This window comes from Cherax quadricarinatus, chromosome 58 (genome assembly GCF_038502225.1).
Source record: "Cherax quadricarinatus isolate ZL_2023a chromosome 58, ASM3850222v1, whole genome shotgun sequence".
Classification (NCBI taxonomy): Eukaryota; Metazoa; Arthropoda; class Malacostraca; order Decapoda; family Parastacidae; genus Cherax; species Cherax quadricarinatus.
In genome coordinates, this window is record NC_091349.1 from 9,757,477 (window position 1) to 9,771,698 (window position 14,222).

The 14,222-nt window shown below is 45.7% G+C and overlaps 1 protein-coding gene across 2 annotated transcripts in view; it reads right to left on the reverse strand.

The window, feature by feature from the left end:
* unc-119 (unc-119 lipid binding chaperone) overlaps window positions 1-14,222 on the reverse strand; it is a 194,893-nt gene that overhangs the window by 81,458 nt on the left and 99,213 nt on the right. For both annotated transcript variants that reach the window (XM_070097598.1, XM_070097597.1), the window contains exon 3: window positions 13,352-13,465. In XM_070097598.1, coding sequence (XP_069953699.1) covers window positions 13,352-13,465 — 114 coding nt within the window. The remainder of the gene's footprint in view (window positions 1-13,351; window positions 13,466-14,222) is intronic.

Here is a 14,222-nt window from a genome sequence, read left to right on the forward strand (position 1 = left end):
AAGATCATTATTAGTGTTGTTGATGGAAGATCATTATTAGTGTTGTTGATGGAAGATCATTATTAGTGTTGTTGATGGAAGATCATTATTAGTGTTGTTGATGGAAGATCATTATTAGTGTTGTTGATGGAAGATCATTATTAGTGTTGCTGATGGAAGATCATTATTAGTGTTGTTGATGGAAGATCATTATTAGTGTTGTTGATGGAAGATCATTATTAGTGTTGCTGATGGAAGATCATTATTAGTGTTGTTGATGGAAGATCATTATTAGTGTTGTTGATGGAAGATCATTATTAGTGTTGTTGATGGAAGATCATTATTAGTGTTGTTGATGGAAGATCATTATTAGTGTTGCTGATGGAAGATCATTATTAGTGTTGCTGATGGAAGATCATTATTAGTGTTGCTGATGGAAGATCATTATTAGTGTTGTTGATGGAAGATCATTATTAGTGTTGTTGATGGAAGATCATTATTAGTGTTGTTGATGGAAGATCATTATTAGTGTTGTTGATGGAAGATCATTATTAGTGTTGTTGATGGAAGATCATTATTAGTGTTGTTGATGGAAGATCATTATTAGTGTTGCTGATGGAAGATCATTATTAGTGTTGCTGATGGAAGATCATTATTAGTGTTGCTGATGGAAGATCATTATTAGTGTTGTTGATGGAAGATCATTATTAGTGTTGTTGATGGAAGATCATTATTAGTGTTGTTGATGGAAGATCATTATTAGTGTTGTTGATGGAAGATCATTATTAGTGTTGTTGATGGAAGATCATTATTAGTGTTGCTGATGGAAGATCATTATTAGTGTTGCTGATGGAAGATCATTATTAGTGTTGTTGATGGAAGATCATTATTAGTGTTGTTGATGGAAGATCATTATTAGTGTTGCTGATGGAAGATCATTATTAGTGTTGTTGATGGAAGATCATTATTAGTGTTGTTGATGGGCGAAAATGAGGGGAGAGAGTGAGGGGACAGAGTGAGGGGACAGAGTGAGGGGACAGAGTGAGGGGACAGAGTGAGGGGAGAAAGTGAGGGAACAGAGTGAGGGGACAGAGTGAGGGAACAGAGTGAGGGGACAGAGTGAGGGGAGAGAGTGAGGGGAGAGAGTGAGGGGACAGAGTGAGGGGAGAGAGTGAGGGAACAGAGTGAGGGGACAGAGTGAGGGGACAGAGTGAGGGGACAGAGTGAGGGGACAGAGTGAGGGAACAGAGTGAGGGGACAGAGTGAGGGGAGAGAGTGAGGGGAGAGAGTGAGGGGAGAGAGTGAGGGGAGAGAGTGAGGGGAGAGAGTGAGGGAACAGAGTGAGGGGACAGAGTGAGGGGAGAGAGTGAGGGGACAGAGTGAGGGGAGAGAGTGAGGGAACAGAGTGAGGGGACAGAGTGAGGGGACAGAGTGAGGGGACAGAGTGAGGGGACAGAGTGAGGGAACAGAGTGAGGGGACAGAGTGAGGGGAGAGAGTGAGGGGACAGAGTGAGGGGAGAGAGTGAGGGAACAGAGTGAGGGGACAGAGTGAGGGGAGAGAGTGAGGGGACAGAGTGAGGGGAGAGAGTGAGGGAACAGAGTGAGGGGACAGAGTGATGGGACAGAGTGAGGGGAGAGAGTGAGGGGACAGAGTGAGGGGAGAGAGTGAGGGGACAGAGTGAGGGGAGAGAGTGAGGGAACAGAGTGAGGGGACAGAGTGAGGGGAGAGAGTGATGAGACAGAGTGAGGGGACAGAGTGAGGGGACAGAGTGAGGGGACAGAGTGAGGGGAGAGAGAGTGAGGGGAGAGAGTGAGGGGACAGAGAGGGAACAGAGTGAGGGGAGAGAGTGAGGGGACAGAGTGAGGGAACAGAGTGAGGGGACAGACAGAGTGAGGGGACAGAGTGAGGGGAGAGGTGAGGGGAGAGTGAGGGAAGAGAGTGAGGGGAGAGAGTGAGGGGACAGAGTGAGGGGACAGAGTGAGGGGACAGAGTGAGGGGAGAGAGTGAGGGGAGAGAGTGAGGGGAGAGAGTGAGGGGACAGAGTGAGGGAACAGAGTGAGGGGACAGAGTGAGGGGACAGAGTGAGGGGAGAGTGAGGGAGGGTGAGGGAGAGTGAGGGGAGAGTGAGGGGACAGAGTGAGGGGAGAGAGGGAGGGGAGAGAGTGAGGGGAGAGAGTGAGGGAGAGAGTGAGGGGAGAGAGTGAGGGAGAGAGTGAGGGGACAGAGTGAGGGGACAGAGTGAGGGGAGAGAGTGAGGGGAGAGAGTGAGGGGACAGAGTGAGGGGACAGAGTGAGGGGAGTGAGTGAGGGGAGAAGTGAAGGGAGAGAGTGAGGGGAGAGAGTGAGGGGAGAGAGTGAGGGGAGTGAGTGAGGGGAGAGAGTGAGGGGAGAGAGTGAGGGGAGAGAGTGAGGGGAGAGAGTGAGGGGAGAGAGTGAGGGGACAGAGTGAGGGGAGAGAGTGAGGGGACAGAGTGAGGGGACAGAGTGAGGGGACAGAGTGAGGGGACAGAGTGAGGGGAGAGAGTGAGGGGAGAGAGTGAGGGGAGAGAGTGAGGGGAGAGAGTGAGGGGAGAGAGTGAGGGGAGAGAGTGAGGGGAGAGAGTGAGGGGACAGAGTGAGGGGACAGAGTGAGGGGAGAGAGTGAGGGGACAGAGTGAGGGGACAGAGGTCAGGACTCACCACTCAATAAAAGACTTATCAGTAGCTGCTATGTTAGTTAAATATAGGGACGAAAATGTTAATTTATAGACAATTAATTTGGCTATATTAACTTTCCCAACCCCTTCCTAAACTTTAAGCATCGCAAAACTTTGTTCGCTAAAACTTTGTACCCGGGAAAACTTCATACACAGTATAACTTGTATACCCTACAATTTCGTTCACTTTAAAAGTTTGTACATAACAAAGCTTTTTACATGATAAAATAGTGTGCATAGTTAAACTCTGTATATTTATTGTGTACCAGCAGCAGGTGACCCGGTCTCCTGGTCACCATATGACTGAAACCCGCCTCAGGAAACACTTGTCCTGTTTCCTGACAAACCTTACCTAACCTAACCTAAGACTCACAATTGCCATATACAGTTTAAGACGGTGTATGATCCCGCAATCGTACTGGTCCAGCTTGACGATCCAGTGTGGATTCTTTAAGTTCCTTAAGGAGTTATTCTGACAACTTTACAACGAACCTCATACCCATCCCCTGCGTGGTAGACACAAGATAACAAAAGTACATAATGGAGCTACGGACTGGGCACCGCCAGTGCAGTGAAGCTTGCACTATTGACGTGAAAATCAGTATGAGCTGTTGACAATAGCCAGATACTCCTCCCTGGTGTCCTTACCCAACAGCCAGAGTGGTCGGAGACCAGATCGCCGAAGGATGGAGGCTCTATCATCATAAAATACACTAGAATGCTCTTGGGATCACTGTAAAAAGAGGCAGATCTGCTCTTGGGAGCTTCCAACTCTGCATACTCTAAGTGTTTCTTGATAAATACTACTACTGTACTTCTTCACATCGCACTAGTCCGCTTCTCTGCAGTACTTGATATCCTTCTGGGAATATTGCATTTGATGCATCAATTACTACCAACACATCCTCAACTACCACCAACACAACTTCAACTACCAGCAACACACCTTCAACTACCACCAACATACCTTCAACTACCACCAACACACCTTCAACTACCACCAACACACCTTCAACTACCACTAACAGCACAAAATAAACTCGCTTTAACCTTCTAAAATACAAATACAAACGACATTTTGTGTCTTCATGAAAAATACACATCGTGTGGGCAGTAGTTGAAAGATTACAGCGGCACATGTGGTGACCTCAGAAACACAATCCCAACGATGATTACAGAGGATCTGAAAGGATTCATTAACTGAATCCCAACGTTATTTACAATAGCAATAATTGCGATACATTGCTAGGAATTGTGGGCATATTTGGGATGAAGTATGTGAGCTCTTTAAGGGTCAAATTATAACTTCATTATCTGTAACTTTCAACCATATTGAGCCTTTACGTCCTAGTGTAGGGTGACCAGGTATGTGAATTCAGGAGCAGGTGAAAGAGGAAAGTTAGGAGCGAGAAGAATGGATAGGAGGATAGGAAGGGGAAGGAAAAAATAAGTGAGGGGTAATGGGGAGTGTGGCGAATAAGAGGAGTAGAAGGTAAAGAGGGAGAGAGAGAGAGAGAGAGAGAGAGAGAGAGAGAGAGAGAGAGAGAGAGAGAGAGAGAGAAAGAGAGAGAGCTAGAGAGCGTTTGAATGCTATTGTTGTGATTGCTGTGTGGAAGAGAGTGAAAGGTCTGTTATTGCCTACATTGCCACCTCGCCCTTGTTTACGTCTTTAATCATGTTGTAAATGGTAAATGTTGTAGTTGCTGCTGCTGCTGCTGAGATGCTGCTAATGCGCTGCTGCTGCTGCTACTACTGTGTTGCTGCTGCTACTGTGCTGCTGTTGCTGCTGCTACTACTGTGTTGCTGCTGCTACTGTGCTGCTGTTGCTGCTGCTCCTGTGCTGCTGCTACTGTGCTTCTGCTACTGCTACTGTGCTGGTACTACTGTGTTGCTACTGGGGTCACGAATGTTGATAGAATGTTCCATTATTGTGACCACGACGCCCCTGTTTTTCACTGGGTTTATTTTACACTTCCTCCCATATCTCTCGCGCCAGTATGTTATGGCAGTGTGCAGATTAGGAACAAGGTTCTCAAGTACCTTCCAGGTATATATTATCATGTATCTTTCACTTCTTCCTCCGCTCCAGTGAGTACATATTTAGGATTTTAAGGCGTTCCCAGTAATTTAAATACTGTATCGGCTCTATGTGGACTAAGAACGATCTCTGTATCTGTGCCAGTTCTGATATTTCCCCTACCTTGAACGAGGCCGTCAACACTGAACAATATTCTAACTGAAAGAGCACAAGCAATTTGAAAAGTGTTACGAGTGGCACTAATTCCCTGCTTTTGCTACTACCATTACTACTGCCTCCCTTCACCCTTCATTCTCAATCCCTTTCTATCTCTTGTACCATATAATTAATCTTCCTACTTTCTACTACCACTGTTACTTCTGCTACTTGTACCACCAGCCTTACCATCATCACTACTTCTTTTCCTTCCTCTCTTGGTCCCGTCCCCATCTTGGTCCCCATCGCCTATATATACTGGCTCCCTCACTCGTCTGTATTAAGACCCGCGTCAGGAAACACTCGCCCTGTTTCCTGACAACCCTAATACCTACCTACCTACTCTTGTGTGTCAGTGTAACTTTGTAAATGGTCCAAGTCGGACCGAAACGTCGTCTTAAGCTTCTCTCTCCAATATGCAGGTTATCTGTATGCTCTCATTATCCACCTGGTCATCCTCCTGGCTGTCGTGACACTGTTCTTATTTGTAAAAAATGTCAGCTGACATAACTACTAACAGGTGTTTCACCTGTGACTTACCATCACTAAACTAAGACACCGTCACCATGATACTACACCACCAATGATCTTCAAGGTGAGCGTCTTGATGCTGATAAAGGGATCTTGATACAAGGAAATGAATCCACTCTACCCTTCCTACCATTAAAAGTGATTACATTACATTCCCCAGGCACTGCATTACCCTTTGAGAATAACAATAATAATAATAATAATAATAATATTTATAGTGATAACAGTAATAATAATAATTATTATAGTGATTATAATTATATTAATAATAAAAATAGTGATGATGGTAATAATAGTAGTAATAATAATAGTGATAAAATAATAATGGTGATAATAACAGTGACAAGGATAATAATAATAATAATAATAATAATAATAATAATAATAATAATAATAATAATAATAATAATAATAATAATAGTGATAAAATAATATTGGTGATAAAATAATATTGGTGATAATAATAATAATAAGAAGAAGAAGAAGAAGAAGAATGCTAAGTCTCGTCTCAAAAAATATAAGTATTTTAAAGGTAAAGTTTTTCTTTAAAGATTGAAAGCCTTGACTGAGGTGCATTCAATCCAAAGAGAGAGAGAAAACTTTATTTCTCTTGCTGAGAGTTCACTTTCTTTCACTGTTTCTGGTTCAATGTATTCATGGGGAAAATTCTGTGGCGTTCACTCGAAGTTCTTAAACCACAACAAAAATGTCTCTGAAAAACTTTTACAACTTCGTACTGAAAAGAAGTTTGTAATTTGTGATTGTGGAGGGTGGGAGGGTGAGTGGGTGGGTGGGAGAGAGGGTGGGAGGGAGAGAGGGAGGGAGGGAGAGAGGGTGGGTGGGAGGGTGGGAGGGGAGGAGAGGTAGGAGACGAAGAGAGGACTGAGAAGGAAAGAGGTGGGAGAGGGAGAGAAGTGGGAGAGAGAAAGAGGGAGAGAGGTGGAGAGAGGGAGATGGGGGGGAAGGGTGGAGAGGTGGTAGAGGGAGGCAGGTGGGTGAGGGAGAGAGGTGGGAGAAGGAGACAGGTGGGTGAGTTAGAGAGGTGAGAGAAGGAGACAGGTGGGTGACTTAAAGAGGTGTGAGAAGGAGACAGGTGGGTGAGAGAGGTGGGAGAAGGACACAGGTGGGTGAGTTAGAGAGGTGAGAGAAGGAGACAGGTGGGTGAGGGAGGTGGGAGAAGGAGACAGGTGGGTGAGGGAGGTGGGAGAAGGAGACAGGTGGGTGAGGGAGGTGGGACAAGGAGACAGGTGGGTGAGTTAGAGAGGTGAGAGAAGGAGACAGGTGGGTGAGGGAGGTGGGAGAAGGAGACAGGTGGGTGAGGGAGGTGGGAGAAGGAGACAGGTGGGTGAGGTAGAGAGGTGAGAGAAGGAGACAGGTGGGTGAGTTAGAGAGGTGGGAGAAGGAGACAGGTGGGTGAGGGAGGTGGGAGAAGGAGACAGGTGGGTGAGGTAGAGAGGTGAGAGAAGGAGACAGGTGGGTGAGTTAGAGAGGTGGGAGAAGGAGACAGGTGGGTGAGGGAGGTGGGACAAGGAGACAGGTGGGTGAGGTAGAGAGGTGAGAGAAGGAGACAGGTGGGTGAGTTAGAGAGGTGGGAGAAGGAGACAGGTGGGTGAGGGAGGTGGGAGAAGGAGACAGGTGGGTGAGGTAGAGAGGTGAGAGAAGGAGACAGGTGGGTGAGTTAGAGAGGTGGGAGAAGGAGACAGGTGGGTGAGGGAGGTGGGACAAGGAGACAGGTGGGTGAGTTAGAGAGGTGGGAGAAGGAGACAGGTGGGTGAGGGAGGTGGGACAAGGAGACAGGTGGGTGAGTTAGAGAGGTGAGAGAAGGAGACAGGTGGGTGAGTTAGAGAGGTGAGAGAAGGAGACAAGTGGGTGAGTTAGAGAGGTGGGAGGAGACAGGTGGGTGAGAGAGGTGGGAGAAGGAGACAGGTGGGTGAGTTAGAGAGGTGAGAGAAGGAGACAGGTGGGTGAGTTAGAGAGGTGGGAGAAGAAGACAGGTGGGTGAGGGAGAGAGGTGGGAGAAGAAGACAGGTGGGTGAGGGAGGTGGGAGAAGGAGACAGGTGGGTGAGTTAGGTGGGAGAAGAAGACAGGTGGGTGAGGGAGAGAGGTGGGAGAAGAAGACAGGTGGGTGAGGGAGAGAGGTGGGAGAAGAAGACAGGTGGGTGAGGGAGGTGGGAGAAGGAGACAGGTGGGTGAGTTAGAGAGGGGGGAGAAGAAGACAGGTGGGTGAGTTAGAGAGGTGGGAGAAGGAGACAGGTGGGTGAGGGAGGTGGGAGGAGACAGGTGGGTGAGTTAGAGAGGTAGGAGAAGACAGGTGGGTGAGGGAGAGAGGTGGGAGAAGAAGAGAGGTGGGTGAGGGAGAGAGGTGGGAGAAGAAGACAGGTGGGTGAGGGAGAGAGGTGGGAGAAGACAGGTGGGTGAGGGAGAGAGGTGGGAGAAGAAGACAGGTGGGTGAGGGAGAGAGGTGGGAGAAGAAGACAGGTGGGTGAGGGAGAGAGACGCACAACTAAACACAATAACGATGTGCTGACACAGAAGACAGGTCAACACAACACATATAATATATGCAAAACAATCGCAAACTCAGACGATCTTAGCAATACACAACAAGCAACACTCGGATGGAACTCTAAAACTTTAGATCTTTCTCACTTCTCGTGCGTCGTCAGGAGCTATACAATGTTGCAAGACAGCAAGAGATAGGAGAGTAAATTCTGAAGCATAGTATCACAGAGTGATACTGTGCAACACTGCATAGCTCCTGACGACGCACGAGAAGTGCGAAAGATCTAGAACTAAAGATTACCATCCCCACATGGCTTGTTCTGCATAAAATTACATATTTACTTACATATACGTATAATAAGACACAATATAAATAAACACATGTAAAATATTTACATACGCACACATACACGAAAATTACATATACACAAAAATATATAGAGAGAAGAAGGAGAGACAAAGGTCAGCAGAGCACAACAAAAGCCTGAAACTTGATCCTTATTAACAAGCCAACTCTCCACACCCCTCGTGACGTCACTGCCCTCCCTCTGACGTCATTTATTCATGTTTCGAAAGTCAGTGTGTGTGTGTGTGTGTGTGTGTGTGTGTGTGTGTGTGTGTGTGTGTGTGTGTCAGTGTGTGTGTGTCAGTGTGTGTGTGTCAGTGTGTGTGTGTGTGTGTGTGTGTACTCACCTAATTGTGGTTCCAGGGGTCGAGACATAGCTCCTGGCCCCGCATCTTCACTGATTGCTCTTAAGTCCTCTCTCTCTCCCTGCTCCATGAGCTTTATCATACCTCGTCTTAAAACTATGTATGGTTCCTGCCTCCACTACGTCACTTGCCAGACTATTCCACTTCCTGACAACTCCATGACTTAAGAAATACTTCCTAACATCTCTTTGACTCATCTGAGTCTCCAACTTCCAATTGTGACCCCTTGTTTCTGTGGCCCATCTGTGGAACATCCTGTCTCTGTCCACCTTGTCAATTCCTCGCAGTATTTTGTATGTCGTTATCATGTTTCCCTTAACCCTTTTGTCTTCCAGTGTCGTCAGGCCGATTTCCCTTAACCTTTCATCGTAGGACATTCCCTTTAGCTCTGGAACTAGCCTTGTTGCAAACTTTTGCACTTTCTTTAACTTCTTGACGTGCTTGACCAGGTGTGGGTTCCAAACTGGTGTTGCATACTCCAGTGTGGGTCTGACGTACACGGTGAACAGAGTCTTGAACGATTCCTTACTGAGGTATCGGAACGCTATTCTCAGGTTTGCCAGGCGCCCATATGCTGCAGCAGTTAATTATCTGATTGATGTGAGTCTTAGAAGATGTGCTCGGTATTATACTCACCCCAAGATCCTTCCATCATGTCATTCACATATACCAAAAATAGCACTGATCCTAGGATTGACCCCTGTGGAACCCCGCGTGGCACAGGCTCCCACTCTGATACCTCGTCACGTACTATGACTCCCTGTCAGATATTCTCTGATCCATTGCAGTGCCCTTCCTGTTATATGTGCATGATCCTCTAGCTTTTGCACTAATCTCTTGTAAGGAACTGTGTCGAAGACCTTCTTGCAGTCCAAGAAAATGCAATCTACCCACCCCTCTCTCTCGTGTCTTACTTCCATTACCTTGTCATAAAACTCCAGTAGGTTTGTGGAATAGAATTTGCCTTCCATAAATCCGTGCTGCTTGTCGTAAATAAGCTTGTTCTAGGTGCTCCACTACTCTCCTGATAATCTTCTCCATGACTTTGCGCACCCGTCAGTGACACTGGTCTATAATTTAGTGCCCCGTGTCTGTCTCCTTTCTTAGAAATGGGGACTACATTTGTCGCCTACCATACCTCAGGGAGTTGCCCAGTTCCCATGGATGTGTTGAAAATTGTTGTTAATAGCACACACAGCATCTCTGCTCCCTCTCTAAGGACCCACGGAGAGATGTCCGGTCCCACTGCCTTTGATGTATGTATCAAGGCCACTTAGCAGCTTCTTCACCTCCTCCTTGGTTGTGTGTATTTCATCCAACACTTGTTGGGATATCCCTTGTTAGTGTAGCCTCCTCTTCTGACTTCCCAGAGACCTTTCTGTCTCCACTGTAAATACTTCCATAAGTCTCATGTTGAGCTCCTCACATACTTCTTGGTCGTTTCTTGTGAGCTCCTCACTTTCTTTCCCCAGTCTGATTACCTGGTCCTTGACTTTTGTCTTCCTCCTGATGTGGCTATACAACAGCTTCAGGTCAGACTTGTCTTTTGGTGCTATGTCGTTTTCGTACTGTCGCTGGGCCTCCCTCCTTATCTGTGCATACTCGTTTCTGGCTCTTCGACTAATTTCTTTATTTTCCTGGGTCCTTTGTCTTCTTTCCTTTTTCCATTCTCTAATGCACTTAGGTTTTGCCTCCCTACACCTTTTGGTAAACCAGGGCTCGTTCTGATCTTCCCATTATTTCTGCTGCCCTGGGGAACAAACCTCTCTTCTGCCTCCTTGCATTTTGTTGCTGCGTGTGTGTGTGTGCGTGTGTACTCACCTCACCTAGTTAAGGTTGCAGGGGTCGAGTCCAAGCTCCTGGCCCCGCCTCTTCACTGGTCGCTACTAGGTCACTCTCCCTGAACCATGAGCTTTATCGTACCTCTGCTTAAAGTTATGTATAGATCCTGCCTCCACTACATCTCTTCCCAAACTATTCACTTCCTGACTACTCTGTGGCTGAAGAAATACTTCCTAACATCCCTGTTATTCATCTATGTCTTCAGCTTCCAACTATGTCCCCGTGTTGCTGTGTCCAGTCTCTGGAACATCCTGTCTTTGTCCACCTTGTCAATTCCTCTCAGTATTTTGTAAGTCGTTATCATGTCCCCCCTATCTCTCCTGTCCTCCAGCGTCGTCAGGTTGATTTCCCTTAACCTCTCCTCGTAGGACATACCTCTTAGTTCTGGGACTAGTCTTGTTGCAAACCTTTGTACTTTCCCTAGTTTCTTTACATGCTTGGCTAGGTGTGGGTTCCAAACTGGTGCCGCATACTCCAATATGGGCCTAACGTACACGGTGTACAGGGTCCTGAACGATTCCTTATTAAGATGTCGGAATGCTGTTCTGAGGTTTGCCAGGCGGCTATAGTGTGTGTGTGTGTGTGTGTGTGTGTAATGAAAAGTCATGTTACATTAGTTACAACGGTTACAGAAGGTACATGCGTTAAAGAAGTTACATGAAGAGTTACAGTAGTTACAGGAGGAGTTACAGTAGTTACAGGAGGAGTTACAGTAGTTACATGAAGAGTTACAGTAGTTACAGGAGGAGTTACAGTAGTTACATGAAGAGTTACAGTAGTTACAGGAGGAGTTACAGTAGTTACATGAAGAGTTACAGTAGTTACAGGAGGAGTTACAGTAGTTACATGAAAAGTTACAGTAGTTACAGGAGGAGTTACATTAGTTACATGAAGAGTTACAGTAGTTACAGGAGGAGGAAGCGGAGAGCAGTATAAGGTATACGGGTCAGTAAGTTATGTCAACACAAAGATCCACAAGCCACACCATAACATTGGTCAACATTTATCTTGTGTTTAATTACACACCACCAGGGAAGGCAGGAGGGAAAGATAGGTGAGAGAAGGAGGGAGGGAGGACGGAGAGATGGGAAAGTAGGGATGGAGAGAAGAAATGGAGAGAGTGTGTGACAGGAGGGAGAGGAAAGTGATGAGAAAGAGAAGGGACAGAGAGGGAATGAAGGAGGAATGGAAAAGTAGGAGGGAGGGAAGAAGAGGGTACCGAGAGGGAGGGAGTGAAAGATACGAGAAAGAAGGAAGAAGAGGAGATATCATAGAGAAAATTATGATTAGATGGAGGTATGGAACAAGAGAGGAAAGAAAGGAAAGAAGACAGTTTGGGAGGAAAGACGGAAAATGAGGGACAGACAAATGGACGACAGAGAGAGAGAGAGAGAGAGAAAGAGAGAGAGAGAGAGAGAGAGAGAGAGAGAGAGAGAGAGAGAGAGAGAGAGAGAGAGAGAGAGAGAGAGAGAGAGAGAGAGAGAGAGAGAGAGAGGATGGAGGACGAGAGCAAAAAAAAATTATACTTCTTCACTAATTACATCACTTTATCAAGATAATTTCAGATATTTCACAATTTTCCTTAATACCCGTGAGTTACGACACACTCATGTATATCCCAGTACTCAGCACCAGCTGCTGCACCAGCTGCTGTACCAGCTGCTGTACCAGCTGCTGTACCAGCTGCTGTACCAGCTGCCGCTGATGCTGTTGCTACAAACATTGCCTCCGCAAAATCTGAATCATGAAAATACAAGCCTGGTCTAGCCTCATGCTTCAAAAACTTTCAGCAAACAAGTCGAAAAATTCGCTGGTTTTTTGCAGGTTAACTTCTGAGATGCATGTCTGCCATTAATGTGATGTCACATGGATGTAATGGATGTCTGTTGAGCAGTGTCATTTGCCACAGGATGTCATTATGGATCCTGCAAGTGACTTGACTCGCTCCTTCACTACATGATGTCACCTTGCTTGTTTACCTTGCAATATTCTTAGTACATGAGAGTGTTCCGTGATGTAAACGTAACATACACTGCAGGTTACGTCATGCTACTGTCAAGACGCTTCGTCAGTCAAGTCAACTGATCAAGTTACTGGCGATCGCAAGTCTGTTTAAATCTCTCTTAAATTTACCGAATTATAACAAAAAAAAAAAGTTTTCTCGTTACTATAAATCTTCCCATAATATAAACTGACATTGTTATCAACAGCTCACTCGTACATAAATGCTTTATAATATATTTTCCAAAATTCATATAATTATTATTAAAAAATGTTATGGAAAGAGAGACAAATATTAACGTGAACCAAGAAGTCAACTTCAGTACTGCTCACGTCAGTTTACGTGCTGCCAGAAGTAACAGCCTGGTTGATCTGGCTCTGATCCACAGCGAGGTTTGGTCATGGACCGGGCCGCGGGGGCGTTGACCCCCGAATCACCCTCCATGTCACTATACTCCCTATATATATATATATATATATATATATATATATATATATATATATATATATATATATATGTAGAAAGAGAGAGAGAGAGAGAGATTAGATATATAGATAGACACGCACATTATCTCTCTCTCTCTCCCCAGGAAGATCTGTGACGTGATGAATATAGCATCGCATGACTCATAAAATCGTAATAACACGATTATAAACAAACTCCCACAGCACACTCCCACAAGACACACAACACAACACACTCCCACAAGACACACAACACAACACACTCCCACAACATACTCCCACATCACACTCCCACAACACACTCTTACAACACACACAACATACACAACACACTCCCACATCACACTCCCACATTACACTCCCACAACATATTCCCACAACACACTCACCTTGTGGTGGAGGTTTAGCGATCTCAAACAATACTGTGCCCGTATCCATGTCGCGAATTTTAAACCTCGTGAAGTCTATGTCGTAAACATTGGCTTCCGGCGAACACAGGTAGTCTGTAAAAAGACAAGACAGTAGTTAGTGGTGCTAGTTTAACACTAGGTAGTAGTTTGAAGTGCTTGTTTAACACTAGGTAGTAGTCTGTAGTGCTAGTTTAACACTTGGTAGTAGTCTGTAGTGCTAGTTGAACAAGACAGTAGTTAGTAGTGCTAGTTTAACTAAGCAGCAATTAGTGGTGCTGGTTTAATAAGCCAGTAGTGAGTGGTGCTAGCTTAACAAGGGAGTAATTAGTGGTGCTGGTTTAACAAGACATTAGTTAATGGTGCTAGTTTAACAAGTATTACTGTATTTAAGGGAAAGCGCTAAACCTATCAGGATCAGAGAGAATGAGAGGTAATCAGGTTTGATCCAAGGAAAAGGGGAGGCACCAATTCCTCAGATCAATGGTTCTCCTTTTTTTTTGCCCCATTACTGCCTCCCTGGAAGGTTGTCTACCAACTTAAGTCATGTGAGGCATGTGACGGGAGAGTACTGCCTCCCTGGAAGGTTGTCTACCAACTTAAGTCATGTGAGGTACGTGACGGGAGAGTACTGCCTCCCTGGAAGGTTGTCTACCAACTTAAGTCATGTGAGGCGCGTGACGGGAGAGTACTGCCTCCCTGGAAGGTTGTCTACCAACTTAAGTCATGTGAGGCGCATGACGGGAGAGTACTGCCTCCCTGGAAGGTTGTCTACCAACTTAAGTCATGTGAGGCACGTGACGGGAGAGTCCTACCTCCCTGGAAGGTTGTCTACCAACTTAAGTCATGTGAG